The sequence below is a fragment of the Gaeumannomyces tritici genome (genome assembly GCF_000145635.1).
Source record: "Gaeumannomyces tritici R3-111a-1 unplaced genomic scaffold supercont2.6, whole genome shotgun sequence".
Taxonomy (NCBI): Eukaryota; Fungi; Ascomycota; class Sordariomycetes; order Magnaporthales; family Magnaporthaceae; genus Gaeumannomyces; species Gaeumannomyces tritici.
Genome location: NW_008804550.1, coordinates 2,609,845 through 2,622,339, shown reverse-complemented (window position 1 = coordinate 2,622,339; position 12,495 = coordinate 2,609,845). Strand labels below are relative to the sequence as shown.

The 12,495-nt window shown below is 49.3% G+C and overlaps 5 protein-coding genes across 5 annotated transcripts; 3 read left to right on the top strand and 2 right to left on the bottom strand.

Moving 5' to 3' along the window:
- Positions 1–836: 836 nt before the first annotated feature.
- On the bottom strand, positions 837–3,535 carry GGTG_11249 (splicing factor 3B subunit 2). The gene is made up of 2 exons (XM_009229132.1): positions 3,234–3,535; positions 837–3,176 (listed from the first exon to the last, which is right to left on the bottom strand). The coding sequence occupies exons 1-2, from the start codon at positions 3,306–3,308 to the stop codon at positions 1,425–1,427; spliced, it is 1,827 nt and encodes a 608-aa protein (XP_009227396.1). The 5' UTR covers positions 3,309–3,535; the 3' UTR covers positions 837–1,424.
- A 177-nt stretch (positions 3,536–3,712) lies between these two features.
- Positions 3,713–6,769, top strand: GGTG_11248 (ER to Golgi transporter). Its single transcript, XM_009229131.1, has 2 exons — positions 3,713–4,755; positions 4,824–6,769. The coding sequence occupies exons 1-2, from the start codon at positions 4,429–4,431 to the stop codon at positions 6,132–6,134; spliced, it is 1,638 nt and encodes a 545-aa protein (XP_009227395.1). The 5' UTR covers positions 3,713–4,428; the 3' UTR covers positions 6,135–6,769.
- Positions 6,770–8,064: 1,295 nt separating this feature from the next.
- GGTG_11247 (hypothetical protein) lies at positions 8,065–8,835 on the top strand (the record flags this gene model as incomplete). The annotated part of the gene is made up of 2 exons (XM_009229130.1): positions 8,065–8,084; positions 8,592–8,835. 2 exons carry the CDS (start codon positions 8,065–8,067, stop codon positions 8,833–8,835), a joined length of 264 nt encoding a protein of 87 aa, XP_009227394.1.
- Positions 8,836–9,377: 542 nt separating this feature from the next.
- GGTG_11246 (hypothetical protein) lies at positions 9,378–10,741 on the bottom strand (the record flags this gene model as incomplete). Its single annotated transcript, XM_009229129.1, has 5 exons — positions 9,378–9,426; positions 9,604–9,740; positions 10,201–10,281; positions 10,521–10,655; positions 10,709–10,741. The coding sequence occupies 5 exons, from the start codon at positions 10,739–10,741 to the stop codon at positions 9,378–9,380; spliced, it is 435 nt and encodes a 144-aa protein (XP_009227393.1).
- Positions 10,742–11,172: 431 nt separating this feature from the next.
- GGTG_11245 (hypothetical protein) lies at positions 11,173–12,291 on the top strand (the record flags this gene model as incomplete). The annotated part of the gene is made up of 4 exons (XM_009229128.1): positions 11,173–11,181; positions 11,363–11,408; positions 11,791–12,063; positions 12,251–12,291. 4 exons carry the CDS (start codon positions 11,173–11,175, stop codon positions 12,289–12,291), a joined length of 369 nt encoding a protein of 122 aa, XP_009227392.1.
- Between the last annotated feature and the right edge of the window lie 204 nt (positions 12,292–12,495).

Genomic DNA, 12,495 nt, shown 5'->3' with positions numbered 1-12,495 from the left:
TTCTAGCTAGTCGATTGCGATCGCGACCTCGGGATGTTGAGTTCGGTGTGATGGGCCGCGTCTGGGCTACGAGTGTTGAAAATTATACTGCCTATTTGTAGTGCCTTGTTCCTCTTCTATCATGCTCCTGAGGCCACCCTGAGCGGGTTCTGAGGGGGATGTCAATATGAATCTTGGAAGAGGTTGTCGGTAGGTTAATCCGGGGGGCAGTTCCTGTCTATGGATATCCAGAGCGGTTAATTATACCGCATGCCCTCCCCTTCCAGTCTGCATGATGTTGTATATGTGAGTTGCAGTTGGGTCACATAGGCATCGCGGCAAAATCCAAGTCACTCATTTTCAATTGCAAGTGGGTTAGACCCGATTCCAAGAAGCGTTCAACTTTTGAGTTGACCGCATCAAAATCAGGGCTTCTTTCTCACGGGACACGAGATTTATATGTCCGCCCATGGAAGTGTTGGCAAGTGGGGTCCCGATTGTGTGCCTGCCGGATGAGGAGCTTCAATAGCCTCCTGAGGAGCATTGATCGTGGCCTTTCGGGCGCTTCATAGGTTTTGCCATTATCCGAGCACATCTTTGGAACCCGGGGTAAGGAGTGGCAAAGGAGTGGTAGGTCAGTCCGCGAAGGCCGCAAGGGCTAACAGTGTCGGCAGGCGGCGAGGATGCCAAGTTAACATGTACAAAGTCGAGAGGAACGGGCACTGAGTGGCCGCAGGTAATACTACACATGTAACAGCAAGGCTCATTCGCGAGGCGGCGATGCTGGTGAAGGGGGGATTTGAGAAGGTAGGGTTTGAGAGACAAGAGAATAAGATTTGGGATTGATCCCAGACGGAGCGAGCATGAACTCGAGTGTGCGAAGCCCCTATACATGTAATAGAAGCCGGCACCGAACACCAGAAGCGTGTGCCGCAGATGATCTGTCTCGGTGATGGCTAGGACAGTCAGTGGCGAAAGCCACCGTGGTATTGTAACAGCTGACACAGAAGTATCTCGACTATGATCAGAATCCGCGGTCAACCAAGAATGTGTCACTTCACTAGCTGCCTGGTCAAACGAGGTTCACACTAAGGCAGCCAGAAGAGAGCAAAGGAATTAGAAACAAGAAAAGGAACAGAGGGCCCCAAGTACGAGATGGTCGGGCATGCCAGCCCCTTTGTGAGAGAATGATGGAATCCAAGGCTGTAATCCAAGGCTGGACAACATACGCAAACTCATGAGCTCAAAGGATCCCAATCACAGCCCATATCACCGTTGGGTCAGAGAGGCCAGAGGACAGAAAGATGAGGCACCTAGCCCGAGGAATTGAACTGGCGGTTTTGATCGCTCTGGACCCCTAAAAAAGAAACACAAGGCGCCGAAAAAAAAGGTACAAATATAAAATACAAAAGCTGGAAGACGGAGCGGGCCTGGCCATATCCAAATTAAAACCGGTATTTTGCCTCCTTTTTCTTCTCGCCCCCACCCTTCTTCTCCTCCTGAAGCTTCTGTCTCTTGCGGCTTTCCTGAGCAATCATCTCGCTAAGATCAGCGTCATATTGCCACTTGGACCCGACGCCCTCCTCCTTGCGTCCCTCTTCAAACTTGCGCCTCAGCTCGTCCTTGCTGATGCCGTCGTGGCTCAGGAGCGCATCCGGATCCAGCGCCACGTCCACATCGCCGGGCTTCTTCCGTTTGCGGCCGCTGTCGTCATCCTGGCCCAGCACAGGCGGCCCGCCTGCGCCACGCGCCTTGGACAGGTCGTACACCCTGTCGCTACCGAAAAAGCCCGTCGCTTGCGTCTGTTTCTCTGCAATGACTGTGTAGGCCGACCGCGGGGCGGCCGATGACTCCTCCGTCTCGAACCCGCGCCGCTGTTTCCGCAGGTCAAACTCGCCGGCCATGCTACTCTCGACACCGCTCGGGCCATCGACAGGCACCGTGCTGTAGCCACTGGGAGTCTCAAGTCCACTGGGCATCTCGATATCACCACCATCGCCATCGTCATCCGATTCTTCGTCCTCGTCGTCCGATTCTTCCTCCTCAGACTCGTCCTGGGGAGGCTGCAGCTCTCCCCAAAGGGACTTTTCCACAGGCTCACCCGAGGGCTGCTGCGCCCCGGGCTGTTGCGTCTGGGCGGCGCCCGGGTTCGCAGCCATGATACCAAAGATATCACCTCCGTAGATGGGCCTGTTGTACTCGTCCAATGGCGGCTTGCCCCACTGGCCTGGCACAAATCCCCACGACGCGCCCGGCGGCAGGGGCGCATTCAGACCAGGAACCTTGAGCGTCGGGTACGAAGGCGGCGGGCCCATGCGCTGTTGCTGGAGGAGCCACGGCGGGGGGAAGCCGGGCTGCATGCCAAGAGCCTCCTTAAGGGCATCGCTCAGCTCACCCGGCTTGAAGTAGCGATAATCGGCCTCGTACTCCTTGCCTTCGTGGTAAACATCGCCGAACCGGGTCAGCGGCGGCTTCTCCTGGAAGCGGAAGAAGGCGTCATAAAGCTTCTGGTAGTCGATGTCCAGCTTTCCCATTTTAGGCGCCACCCTCTCCCTCTGCTTCTGCTTGAGCGTCTGTTCTGCCTGCTTCTCCAGAACTGCGTCGCGCATCTCGGTGATGCCCGTCTCGGCGATGAACTTTGGCAGCCTGAACGGCGGCTTCTCGATACCGCGCTTGCTAGAGAGGTACTCCCGCTTCAGCGACCAGTGGTTGGGAACGGGTACGATGTTGCGTTGGGCCTTGATCTGAACGAGCAGGCGCGGGTCAGAAGAGGACACATCCTGCCACTCGACGACCTCGGGATTCGCGACGAGCGCCTTGAGCTCTGCGATGGAGAGCTTGTTCAGATTCTTGCGCTTCTTCTTGGAGAGGCTGGTCTCGCCAGCCTCGCCGTCCTCGTCCGGCATGTAGTCGTATTGGTAGTAGACCTCGGCCTTTGTGCGGTTGTTCGCGTTCTTGGGCACTCCGTCCTCGTCAAGTTGGATGCTGAATCGTGATAGGATGTCGTGATACATGGTCTCCAGCTCCGGATCGTCCTCGTCCAAGTCTACGGGACCGTCAGCGGGGATCCTATCGGCCACGCCGGAGTCCTTCCTGACCTCAAGGCCCCCCGCCGCCGGTTCTGCCGGCGCACCATCCTTGGGAGTCTCGTTTGAAGCGCCGTCGGCGGTCGCCAGCTCTGGGGCCTCGGTCGGAGCCTACCACTCAAGGTTAGTTAAAAATGGAACGCGGGATGCATTGTCACAATGACGTACCTGTGTCTTTGCCTTTCTCTCTTCCTTCTTCTTTGCCCTCCGCATCTGATTCTTGGTCATTTTTTGGACCGCCATCTTCGCGGATGGGACGGGGGCCTGGCCCCGAGTGTGGCCCGACGAGGGCGTTGTCGAAAGAGGCGCGCACAATCGCAGACTTGATTAGACAGACCAAGGTAGTAAGTTTGAGGAGAATGCAGCAATGTCGCCCGTAGCGGGATCCTGTCAAGCGTGAGAGCTTGGGGCGATGGCGAAGACAACCGTGGTTTGCGAAAGGATGAGGCAGCCTTGTCGGGAAAGTCACGTCGAGGCGCCATACAAGAAATCCTGCGCGCGTGAGCACGAGCCGCTTTCGTGGCTGGTGGTTGTGCAGCGCAATGTCAAAAGTGTGGCGGGGACGTGGCGCTAGCTTCAGACAATCTGACTAGCCCCATCTCCCGCCTCCGCCTCGTCTCGACTCGTCTTGAGGCGCAAGATTTATTGCGCTGCGCAGAGTGCCCTTTGTCATGTAACTTTTCTCTAAATACACGGTGTGTACTTTAGGCAACAGATGGTGTAGCTCAAAACGCGATTGGCTTATTTCCTTCAGCCCAGGTAGTTCCTGGCATGGTCGCATCTTGAGCTGCTCGCCTCGTGCGTGACCTCGCCGCTCCTCGTCAGTCTGGATGGACCTCAGGGTCGCCATCAAAAGTCCAAGCTCGCGGACGTCCAAGTGGTACAGCAGCAGCTCTAGGGGTCCATTGTCTGGGCACGGTACCTGCATTTGGAGTATGAAGGATACTGGACATGCTGTACTAGATCCCTGGGCAGGTACCTGGTAGGTACCTGTCATCTAGTGCCATCTCACGTGTGCCCGTCAGTGGATTTTAATTTCCATCCATGGCGCGCGCCGATAACCTTGTGCTCCTCCCGCGCCGACGACCTCCGCTCGATCCAGGCGAACCGTACTTTAGCCCGCTAGTCCAACTCTTGATGCGGCCCAATTGCGATACCCTCCCTTTTACCAGGCCCGCCCCGACAGCGAAGCGCAGCTCCGTCTCTAGACCCCGACTCCCCGCCCGTTTTCCATCCCATCTGAACAGCACACAAAAAAGGGGGGCCAAGACCGCACCCCTTGACCGCGGACCGGACCGCGACCACAACGCGACGACCACGACTCCCGCCCACAGACACACAGACACGGGCCTAGACTGCGTCGATGGAGAAGTTCCCCGACCTCGACGTCGGCGGCATCCCTCGCAATGCCGCCAGCCCCATGAAACCAAACGGCCACGCCAACGGCAACGCCAACGGAAACGGCACCGCCAACGGCGGCCACTGGCGACCCCGGTCCGAGAGCAATGGCCAGGCGCGAGGGGTGCGATGGGGCGCCGCCCCGAACGGCATCAGCATGGGTCGCGGCCACGACAGGCAGAAGAGCATAGGCGACGCCTTGCGCACCATCAGGCAAAGGCACGGCAGCGTCAGCCAAAATGCTCACGAGATTGCCGACGCCCTCAAGGCCCCCGTCTCCCCTAGACTCATAGTGCGCCGCCCGCCATAACCCCTCATCGTCCGCTTCTTGCGACTGACCACCCGGCCTGCAACCTACAGTTCCTCTGCGTCGTGTGGTACGCCTCGTCGGCGCTGACCAACACTTCGTCCAAATCCATCCTCAACGCCTTCGACAAGCCCGCCACTCTGACATTGGTGCAGTTCGCCTTCGTCTCGTCATACTGCATCCTCCTGTCCTGGCTGGCATCCATCTTCCCCGGCCTGCGCGCGGCCATACCAGCCCTCAAGCATGGCATCAGACCCCCCACCAGGGACGTCATCCACACTACCCTCCCTCTAGCCGCCTTCCAGATCTTTGGCCACCTCCTCAGCTCGACCGCCACCTCGAAAATCCCCGTGTCGCTCGTCCACACCATCAAGGGCCTCTCCCCGCTCTTCACAGTCTTCGCCTACCGCCTCATCTTCAACATTCGCTACCCCGCCGCCACTTACCTGTCCCTCATCCCCCTGACTTTGGGCGTCATCCTCGCGTGCTCTGGCAAGCACAAGTGGGGCGGCGAGTTCCTGGGCATCCTGTACGCCCTGCTGGCCACCATCATCTTCGTGACGCAGAACATCTTCTCCAAGCGCCTCTTCAACGAGGCCGCCCGGGCCGAAGCCGAGGGCCTGGGCGCCCGCTCGCGCAAGCTTGACAAGCTCAACCTCCTCTGCTACTCGTCCGGCATGGCCTTTGTGCTGACAGTGCCCATCTGGGCCTGGAACGAGGGCATCGGGATCCTGGGCGACTTCCTGTACGACGGCTCGGTGGATCTGAACGCGACTCCGGGCTCGTTTGACCACGGCCGCCTGTTCGTCGAGTTTGTCTTCAACGGGACGTTCCACTTTGGCCAAAACATCATGGCCTTTGTCCTGTTGTCCATGGTGTCTCCCGTGACGTACTCGGTAGCCAGCCTGATCAAGCGCGTCTTCGTCATCGCCATAGCCCTGATCTGGTTCCGCAGCCCGACCACCAAGGTGCAGGCCTTCGGCATCGCCCTCACCGTCTTTGGCCTGTACCTCTACGACCGCACCAAGGGGGGCAACAAGGCCGACCGCAAGGCCCAGTCCCTGGCGGATGCCAAGAACCCCATCCTCCCACTCAACAACAAGTCTGCGCTCGACGGCGGCGCCAACGGGCCGATATTCGAGAGCCCCGTCTCCACCAGCCACCCGGCCTTCAACAGCGCCCCGCCCCGGCCCTACGTAAACGGCTACGCCCTGCCCAGGTCGACCGATGACAAGAAGTCGGACGAGCTGCCCGGCCGCGGCGCTCGCAGCAGAGGTGCCAGCACGTCTGCGTGGAGGCCGCCCGGGACGCGCCAGGAGGACACATGGCGTGTCGGCGACAGGCCCGAGGTTGAGGCTCGCTGAGGCTGCCAGCTGGGGTTCGCTTGCTTTTTTTTTTTGGGACAGCGATCCGCCCTGGGCGCTTTCATGGCGTGTAAACAATTCTTCTCGCTCGCCAGACACAGGCAAGCATGCATTCTTGCTTTGCCAATTGTTCCTGCATATGCTTCCCTTTTCTTTGGTTTCTCTTTTTTCGCCTGGTTTATCGGCGTGGGAACATTCCCTGCTGGGCATGCACCCTACGCCCGGGTCACCATGTTGCAATATAGAAAATGGGTACATGCGTCTTCGCTCCTTGTATTCTTTGTCTTTCTGTTTTGCCCTCTGCTATTTGGTGTTTACCCTAGTGTGGCTTCTCTCATTCTGGGATACAGAGACATTTGCTGCACCATGGATGCCGTAATTACATAGGCACGTTCTGGGCTGGGTTGCCTGAGCTGGGGACTCCCAGGCATTGAAAACATGATAGGTCAGAGCACCAATCGTTACTTTCCGCTGCGTTGCGGCGAACAATGCCAATACGCAGAGGACGAAATACCCCTTGATCGCCGACGCGTATAACGATGTCAGGAGTCAAAGCGGACACGGATATATGACATAATCAGATATATAAAAGAGAATGAACGGTTAATGATTTAATTATCTAGTCCAGAGATTACATTTCCGTGCGCCGCCGACATTCAAATGGAAATTTCGGTCAATATACCGAGCACTCCTTGCCATGGGCCCAACTCTGGTCAGTGTAACTACGATTGTGTGACAAGTAAAATGCGCTAGCTGGGATCTAACCTGATTTATCAAACCGACAAAGCAATAGGACTCTTTCAGGCAGTTTGAAAAGTTCTTCTCGGTTGCTGTAAAGCCGCACTCTCACAGAGCCGATATTCGTGGTTTATATTGGCCAGGCTGGTTTACGACTCGGATCTTGGCGCTTGAGCAGGGCACAAGCTAAACTGATGTGCAATTCAAACTTTTGATTGCTGTATACCACTTTGTTCTATATCGTCCGAGCAAGATTTTCCTCGCTATCGAGTGTTGATATTGGTATGCTGTCTCAGCATATGACAGCATTTTATCGAGGAAACTCCTTTGTGGTTTGAAATAAAACTGTGCGAGTGATGATGAGAACACTGGCGATGATACAATATGCTTTCAACAACCCAACAACCACCCCAGTGAATCAAAAAGAGTACAGTAAATCAACTACTCGAACCTTCATATTTTCATTACACGCATTTGAAATCTTGTCGGCTCGAAACTTCCACTGATAAATACAGCATGAAACTCCAAGATGGGTTGAAAAGGAAAGGGAGAGTACGAAGTCGGCACTTGAAAAAGCAAAGGCAAGCGTAGAAGAAGATAGGTGGGAACCGCCGGGGAAGCTGTGCGAATGTTTATTCAATCAATCACAGCCTTTGAAAAGTCATCATATGCCCAACTGCGGGGTGAGGCGAAAGCGAAATATTCCATGTTGCGACAGTCACATTTCACACGGACTCGGCAAAACAGCAAAAGGCACGGCGTTGAAACAGAAGGCAATAAAACAGACAATGCAGCTCATTCTATGCATTGCCTGCGCGGCAGACTGTCAATTCATCGCATGCACCACCGCAGAGCGAGCGACGACAGTGACTTTAGTTTTTTTTTTTTCGGTTTGGGCAATGTCACATGTGGGGCTGTGCGACAGGCATGATTTGGAAAAAAGAGTAACGCTGACACGCAAGGCGCCAGACAATAGTCGGACATTCAGTTATAAGTGACGTGGAAAAAAAACCAAGAACAGGCAGTCAAGTAGGTAGCTACCTGGGTAGGCATGTATTTATTATGAACAGATGAAGTATCAGCGCGAGTTTCGCTCCCTGCTTTCTCCTCGTCGGGGAATACCAAGCGAACAGGCCGGCTTGCATGTTGAGCCTCGACGCCACGTCCCCCGGGTCAGCAGGGAATGCACCAAATGGTGTTGGTGCAAGATACGTATGCCCGGTTTAATTAGGCATATGTGCACCCAATCTCATGATTGGATGCCAGAGACAGCTAGAGGGGCTAAGATGGACATGAAGAGAGCGCCTCATCGTGGACAGCTCCGCTGACTAGGTAGAGTGTTGTGGGTAGTGTATTGTCACACGGGGATTGAACGGGTGACCCAGAAAGGCCGAACGGACGGCCAACAAGACGAATTACAGGACAGCGATAGGAAGCTGGGCGTTGGTTGGGCCGGCTGGAGGGGTCACAAGGACCCCGCATGCATTACGCGCCCGGTCGAAAGGGAGTTTGTTCCCCTCGACCCAAATACGTATCTTTTTTGTGCGCCCAAATAGCCTATATAAGGAAGGCTTATCTTTCGAAGTTTTCGCCGGAAATTTTGCTTTTTTAAGCATTTCTTAAAGGCCTTAAAAAATTATTAATATATTAAGCACTTTCCAAACCGATCCCAAATCCCTTTGTAATAAATAATTTTTTATTATTCCGGAATTGCTTTAGCATATTTATACCTTTGTTAAAAAAGGGTATCGTTAATCCAAATTACTTCCAACCATTACCTATTTCCATGGGTTTAATTCTTTTTTTTATTGCGCAAATCCTTAATAACGTTGCCGCAATTTTACGCATTTGGGCAAATAACCAAACCGGCTCGCCAAAATCTGCCTTTAAAAACGAAAAAAACCTTGCTAAAATTGGCGGCCCCATATTTTCCTATTGGTATTGCACCCGCTTTGCCGTTTAAAGCTCGCGAGCTTGCATTTATTACTTTACAAAAGCCGAGCGCGATCAATAGTTACGTTAAAAACCGATTTTGGCGTCGGTCGCCGTTATAACAAACCTTAACAAGCCTTCGCAACCGGTTACCCCGCAACCGCTTGCTACAATTACCAAATTTACCGTTAAATCTTTTAACCCGTTTATTGCTTTAAGCAATAAGCTTGCTTTTGCTTTTAAAAGGTTACGCGTTCTTTCCAAACCAATTAATCCGCGGCAAATAACCTTATTTACTGCGACAAAACTCGAACTTATCGGTAAAAATCGTTTTACCCGAATCGAAAAACAATAAAGCAATTTTAAACAAAACCTTACAATACGCGTTAACGTTTTAACAAAAAATTTGGATTACGCTCGTAATTTTACCCGTACCGTCCTTACACAAACAAATTAATAATACAAAGCCATTGTTTAATTTTTAAAAAAAGGAAAGGAAAAACGAATTGCATACAAAAGCGTTATTGCGAAACGCATTAATATTATCGAAAAGCGCTTGCAATTCGAAATAAATTAAGCATTTAACAATTTTGCTTCGCAAATTAACATTATACGGAAAAACCTTACCGCTTTTACCCAATAAGTTAAAGCCCAAAGCAAAACTACCAAATTGCAAATTTCCGCTTTCCGAAAAAAGCACAAAAAAACCATCGAAAAAACCAAATAAAAACTTGCTTTACGAAAGCGAAAATACAAATTGCTAAAAAAAAAAATTACCTAGCTTTTTTTCCTAACGCACGCAATAAAAGCCACCTTTAAAAATACAACGCCTTTTAACGAAATTAAAAAGCGTTGCAATAACTTTAGCAAAAAAATTAATAGCAATTTTAAACAATTACAGCAACAAAATAACGCCATTACCGCTTTAAAATACAGCTTCGGCGTAATTATAAAACTTTACCAAAATTATTTCCAACAAATTTCCCGCATTACATTACCAAAACCTTTGCTTTCGTACAACGAAAACCGGCAACCTTTAATCGAACCATTATTTTTTAATACCATTATAACCAATAAAAAGCCCGCGGCTAAGCTTTGCAGGCAAATACCGCTTTAACCGCCCGCCGCAAGCCCCGAAGCTAAAAACAACGACCCGGAGCCCAAACGGAACGGCTTAATAAAACCATCCGCTATTTCCAAACGGTTCCATTTACAAACCCTTAATAAAATCCGTTAAAAACAAAATACCTTTATGCTTAACCCAAATACGGGAGCTATCGTACTTTACACTGCCTTTACCTTTAACGAGCTTTAGCAAAGCAACGGCGGAAAATAACTTTTGCTCGTTACCCAAAGGCCAAATTACCAATTACGTATTCCGGGGGATTTTACGTACGTTTAATGGATAAAAAAAATTTATAACGGTTTTTAAACATTTTATTAAACAATTTTGGCCTTTTGGCATGGGATTAAAAACCTTTTGCAAATTATCGAGCTCGTTTAATTTTAAATGGCAAAATTGCGCTAACAATACAATTTTACCCGCCAAAATTACATAACGGTTTTTTAAATCGTCCAAAACGGCGTAACCATTTCCAAAGCATAAACCCGGAATTTTAAAAAAAAATAATTAAAAGCAACAATTTATTTGCCGCCAAAGTATAAAATGTTATTGCCAAATCCGTTAGCAATAACGTTACCCGCAAATACGCTTACAGTAAAATAACCAAAATTTACGAAATTTATTAATTGGCAATTAAAAATATGCACCGTTGCTTTGCTTACATTATCGAAACCGTCGAACAATGGGCGGGCCATACGGAATATAAAATCGCCCATACCAAGCAAAGGCTAAACGACCTCGAAAAACAATAAAAAGCTATAACGGCCTACCCTTTAATTACTTTAAAATAATAACAAGCGTTTGCTAAAAACATTATCGCCAAAATTAACCGGCGATTAACCAAAAGCAAGCAAATAAATATAACGGCCGTATTGTTACAAATTGCCTTTTGCTAAGCCTTTTGCTAAATTACCCCCGCTGCTACCGGCGCCTTTCCAATCCCGGTTTTTTTTGCCCAAATCCCGGTTACCCGGTTATTCGCGTTTTAAACCAACCTTACGCGAACCGAAAATAATTCGGCATTTAATATAGCCCCATCCGTTTTAAAACAATCCAATTCGATATACCGCTAAACAATGCAAAAAAACCTTGCCGAACTTATAACCGCTATGCATCGATAAGCCCGAAAAAGCTTTTACTTCCAAATGCTTGGTATAATTAATAAAATCCCCCCAAAAGGAATATCGTTACAATAACCCTTTATACCACCAAAAAATAACCTTTCGTTTTTCGATTTAAATAAAAATGGATACGGTTAGCCCTTAAAGCTTTCGCCCCGCCTATAAACGGGCTTATTTTCGGCAAGCAAAAACCTTTTTCGCCGGTACGAAGCAATTTTTATAATTAATCCCGTTTTACTTAAATTACCCCCCGTTTTTAACGAAAAAAAAACGAAATTTAAAAATTGGTAATACTTAATACGGGCTTTTATAAGCGCCGTTTTTTAAACTTTTACGAGCAACAACTACAAAATTTTTTGGGTAGGTTTTTACTTTAAAAAAACCGCTTTACGCGTTTACGTAAAGAAAGTACGGATATTAAAAGCCTACGGACTCCCCGATACCTAAAACGCTTACTTTGGGTTCCTGGCCAATACGTTCCATAACTTTAACAAAAAACGCACGAATTTTATTAAATTGGATAATTTTAAATACAAAAACGATATCGTCGGGTTTTTTATAAAATTAACCCAATTTAATGCAATAATTAAACTAACCGGTACTTGCTTTAAAAACTTTGTTAAAAAAAAACTTTTTAACGAAATAAACCGGTTCGTTTATACCAATAAAAGGCGCATCCTTAACGTAAACGAAAAATTTTTAAAATCTTTTTAAAAAGCCGGCATTACATACGAATTTATAGCGGCAAATAAAAGCACATTCCAAAAGCATTACAAAAACCAAAAGCCCAAAAAAAAGGGAAAAAGCAAGCCCGCTTTAATTTCGAAACGTTCGAACGCGGGCCGTCCCCGCAATAAAAGCTTTAAAAAAACCCCCGGCCCATTTTTAAATTCCCGTACCGCGGCAAACAAAAAAACGAGCCCCGGCCAAATTTGCAAAAACAATATTTGGACCATTACCCGGGGCGTTTTCGATAGCGTTAACCAAAAAAACATTAATGCCCGAAAAAAGGACGGTATTAATTGCTAGCAATACGGGCGAAACAACCATTACATTCGGAAATGCTTTGCCAAAAAAAATACCGCAAATACCGAACTTCCTTTATTACCCGCAAAAACGGCCGCCGGTGCTAAAAAGCCCGCCATTAAACCCCCGCCGGTAAAAAAAAACCAAAAAGCGTTTTAGCAAAAAAATTAAAATAGCTAAAATGGCTAAGCACGCTTTTAAGCCAAACCATAACTAATACTTTAAAAAAATCGATACGGATTCCGATTGCTAAAATTTAAAGGTTTCGATAACGCTACCCAAAAGGTTTTAAAAAAGCAACAACGTTACCCAAACCGTTATTTACGTTTTTTTGCAAGCCCGAATAACGGGCTCGACCCGGGTAATTACGAAACCCATATTAAACATGGCCTTGCGAATTAAAGGACAAAAAAAAATTACG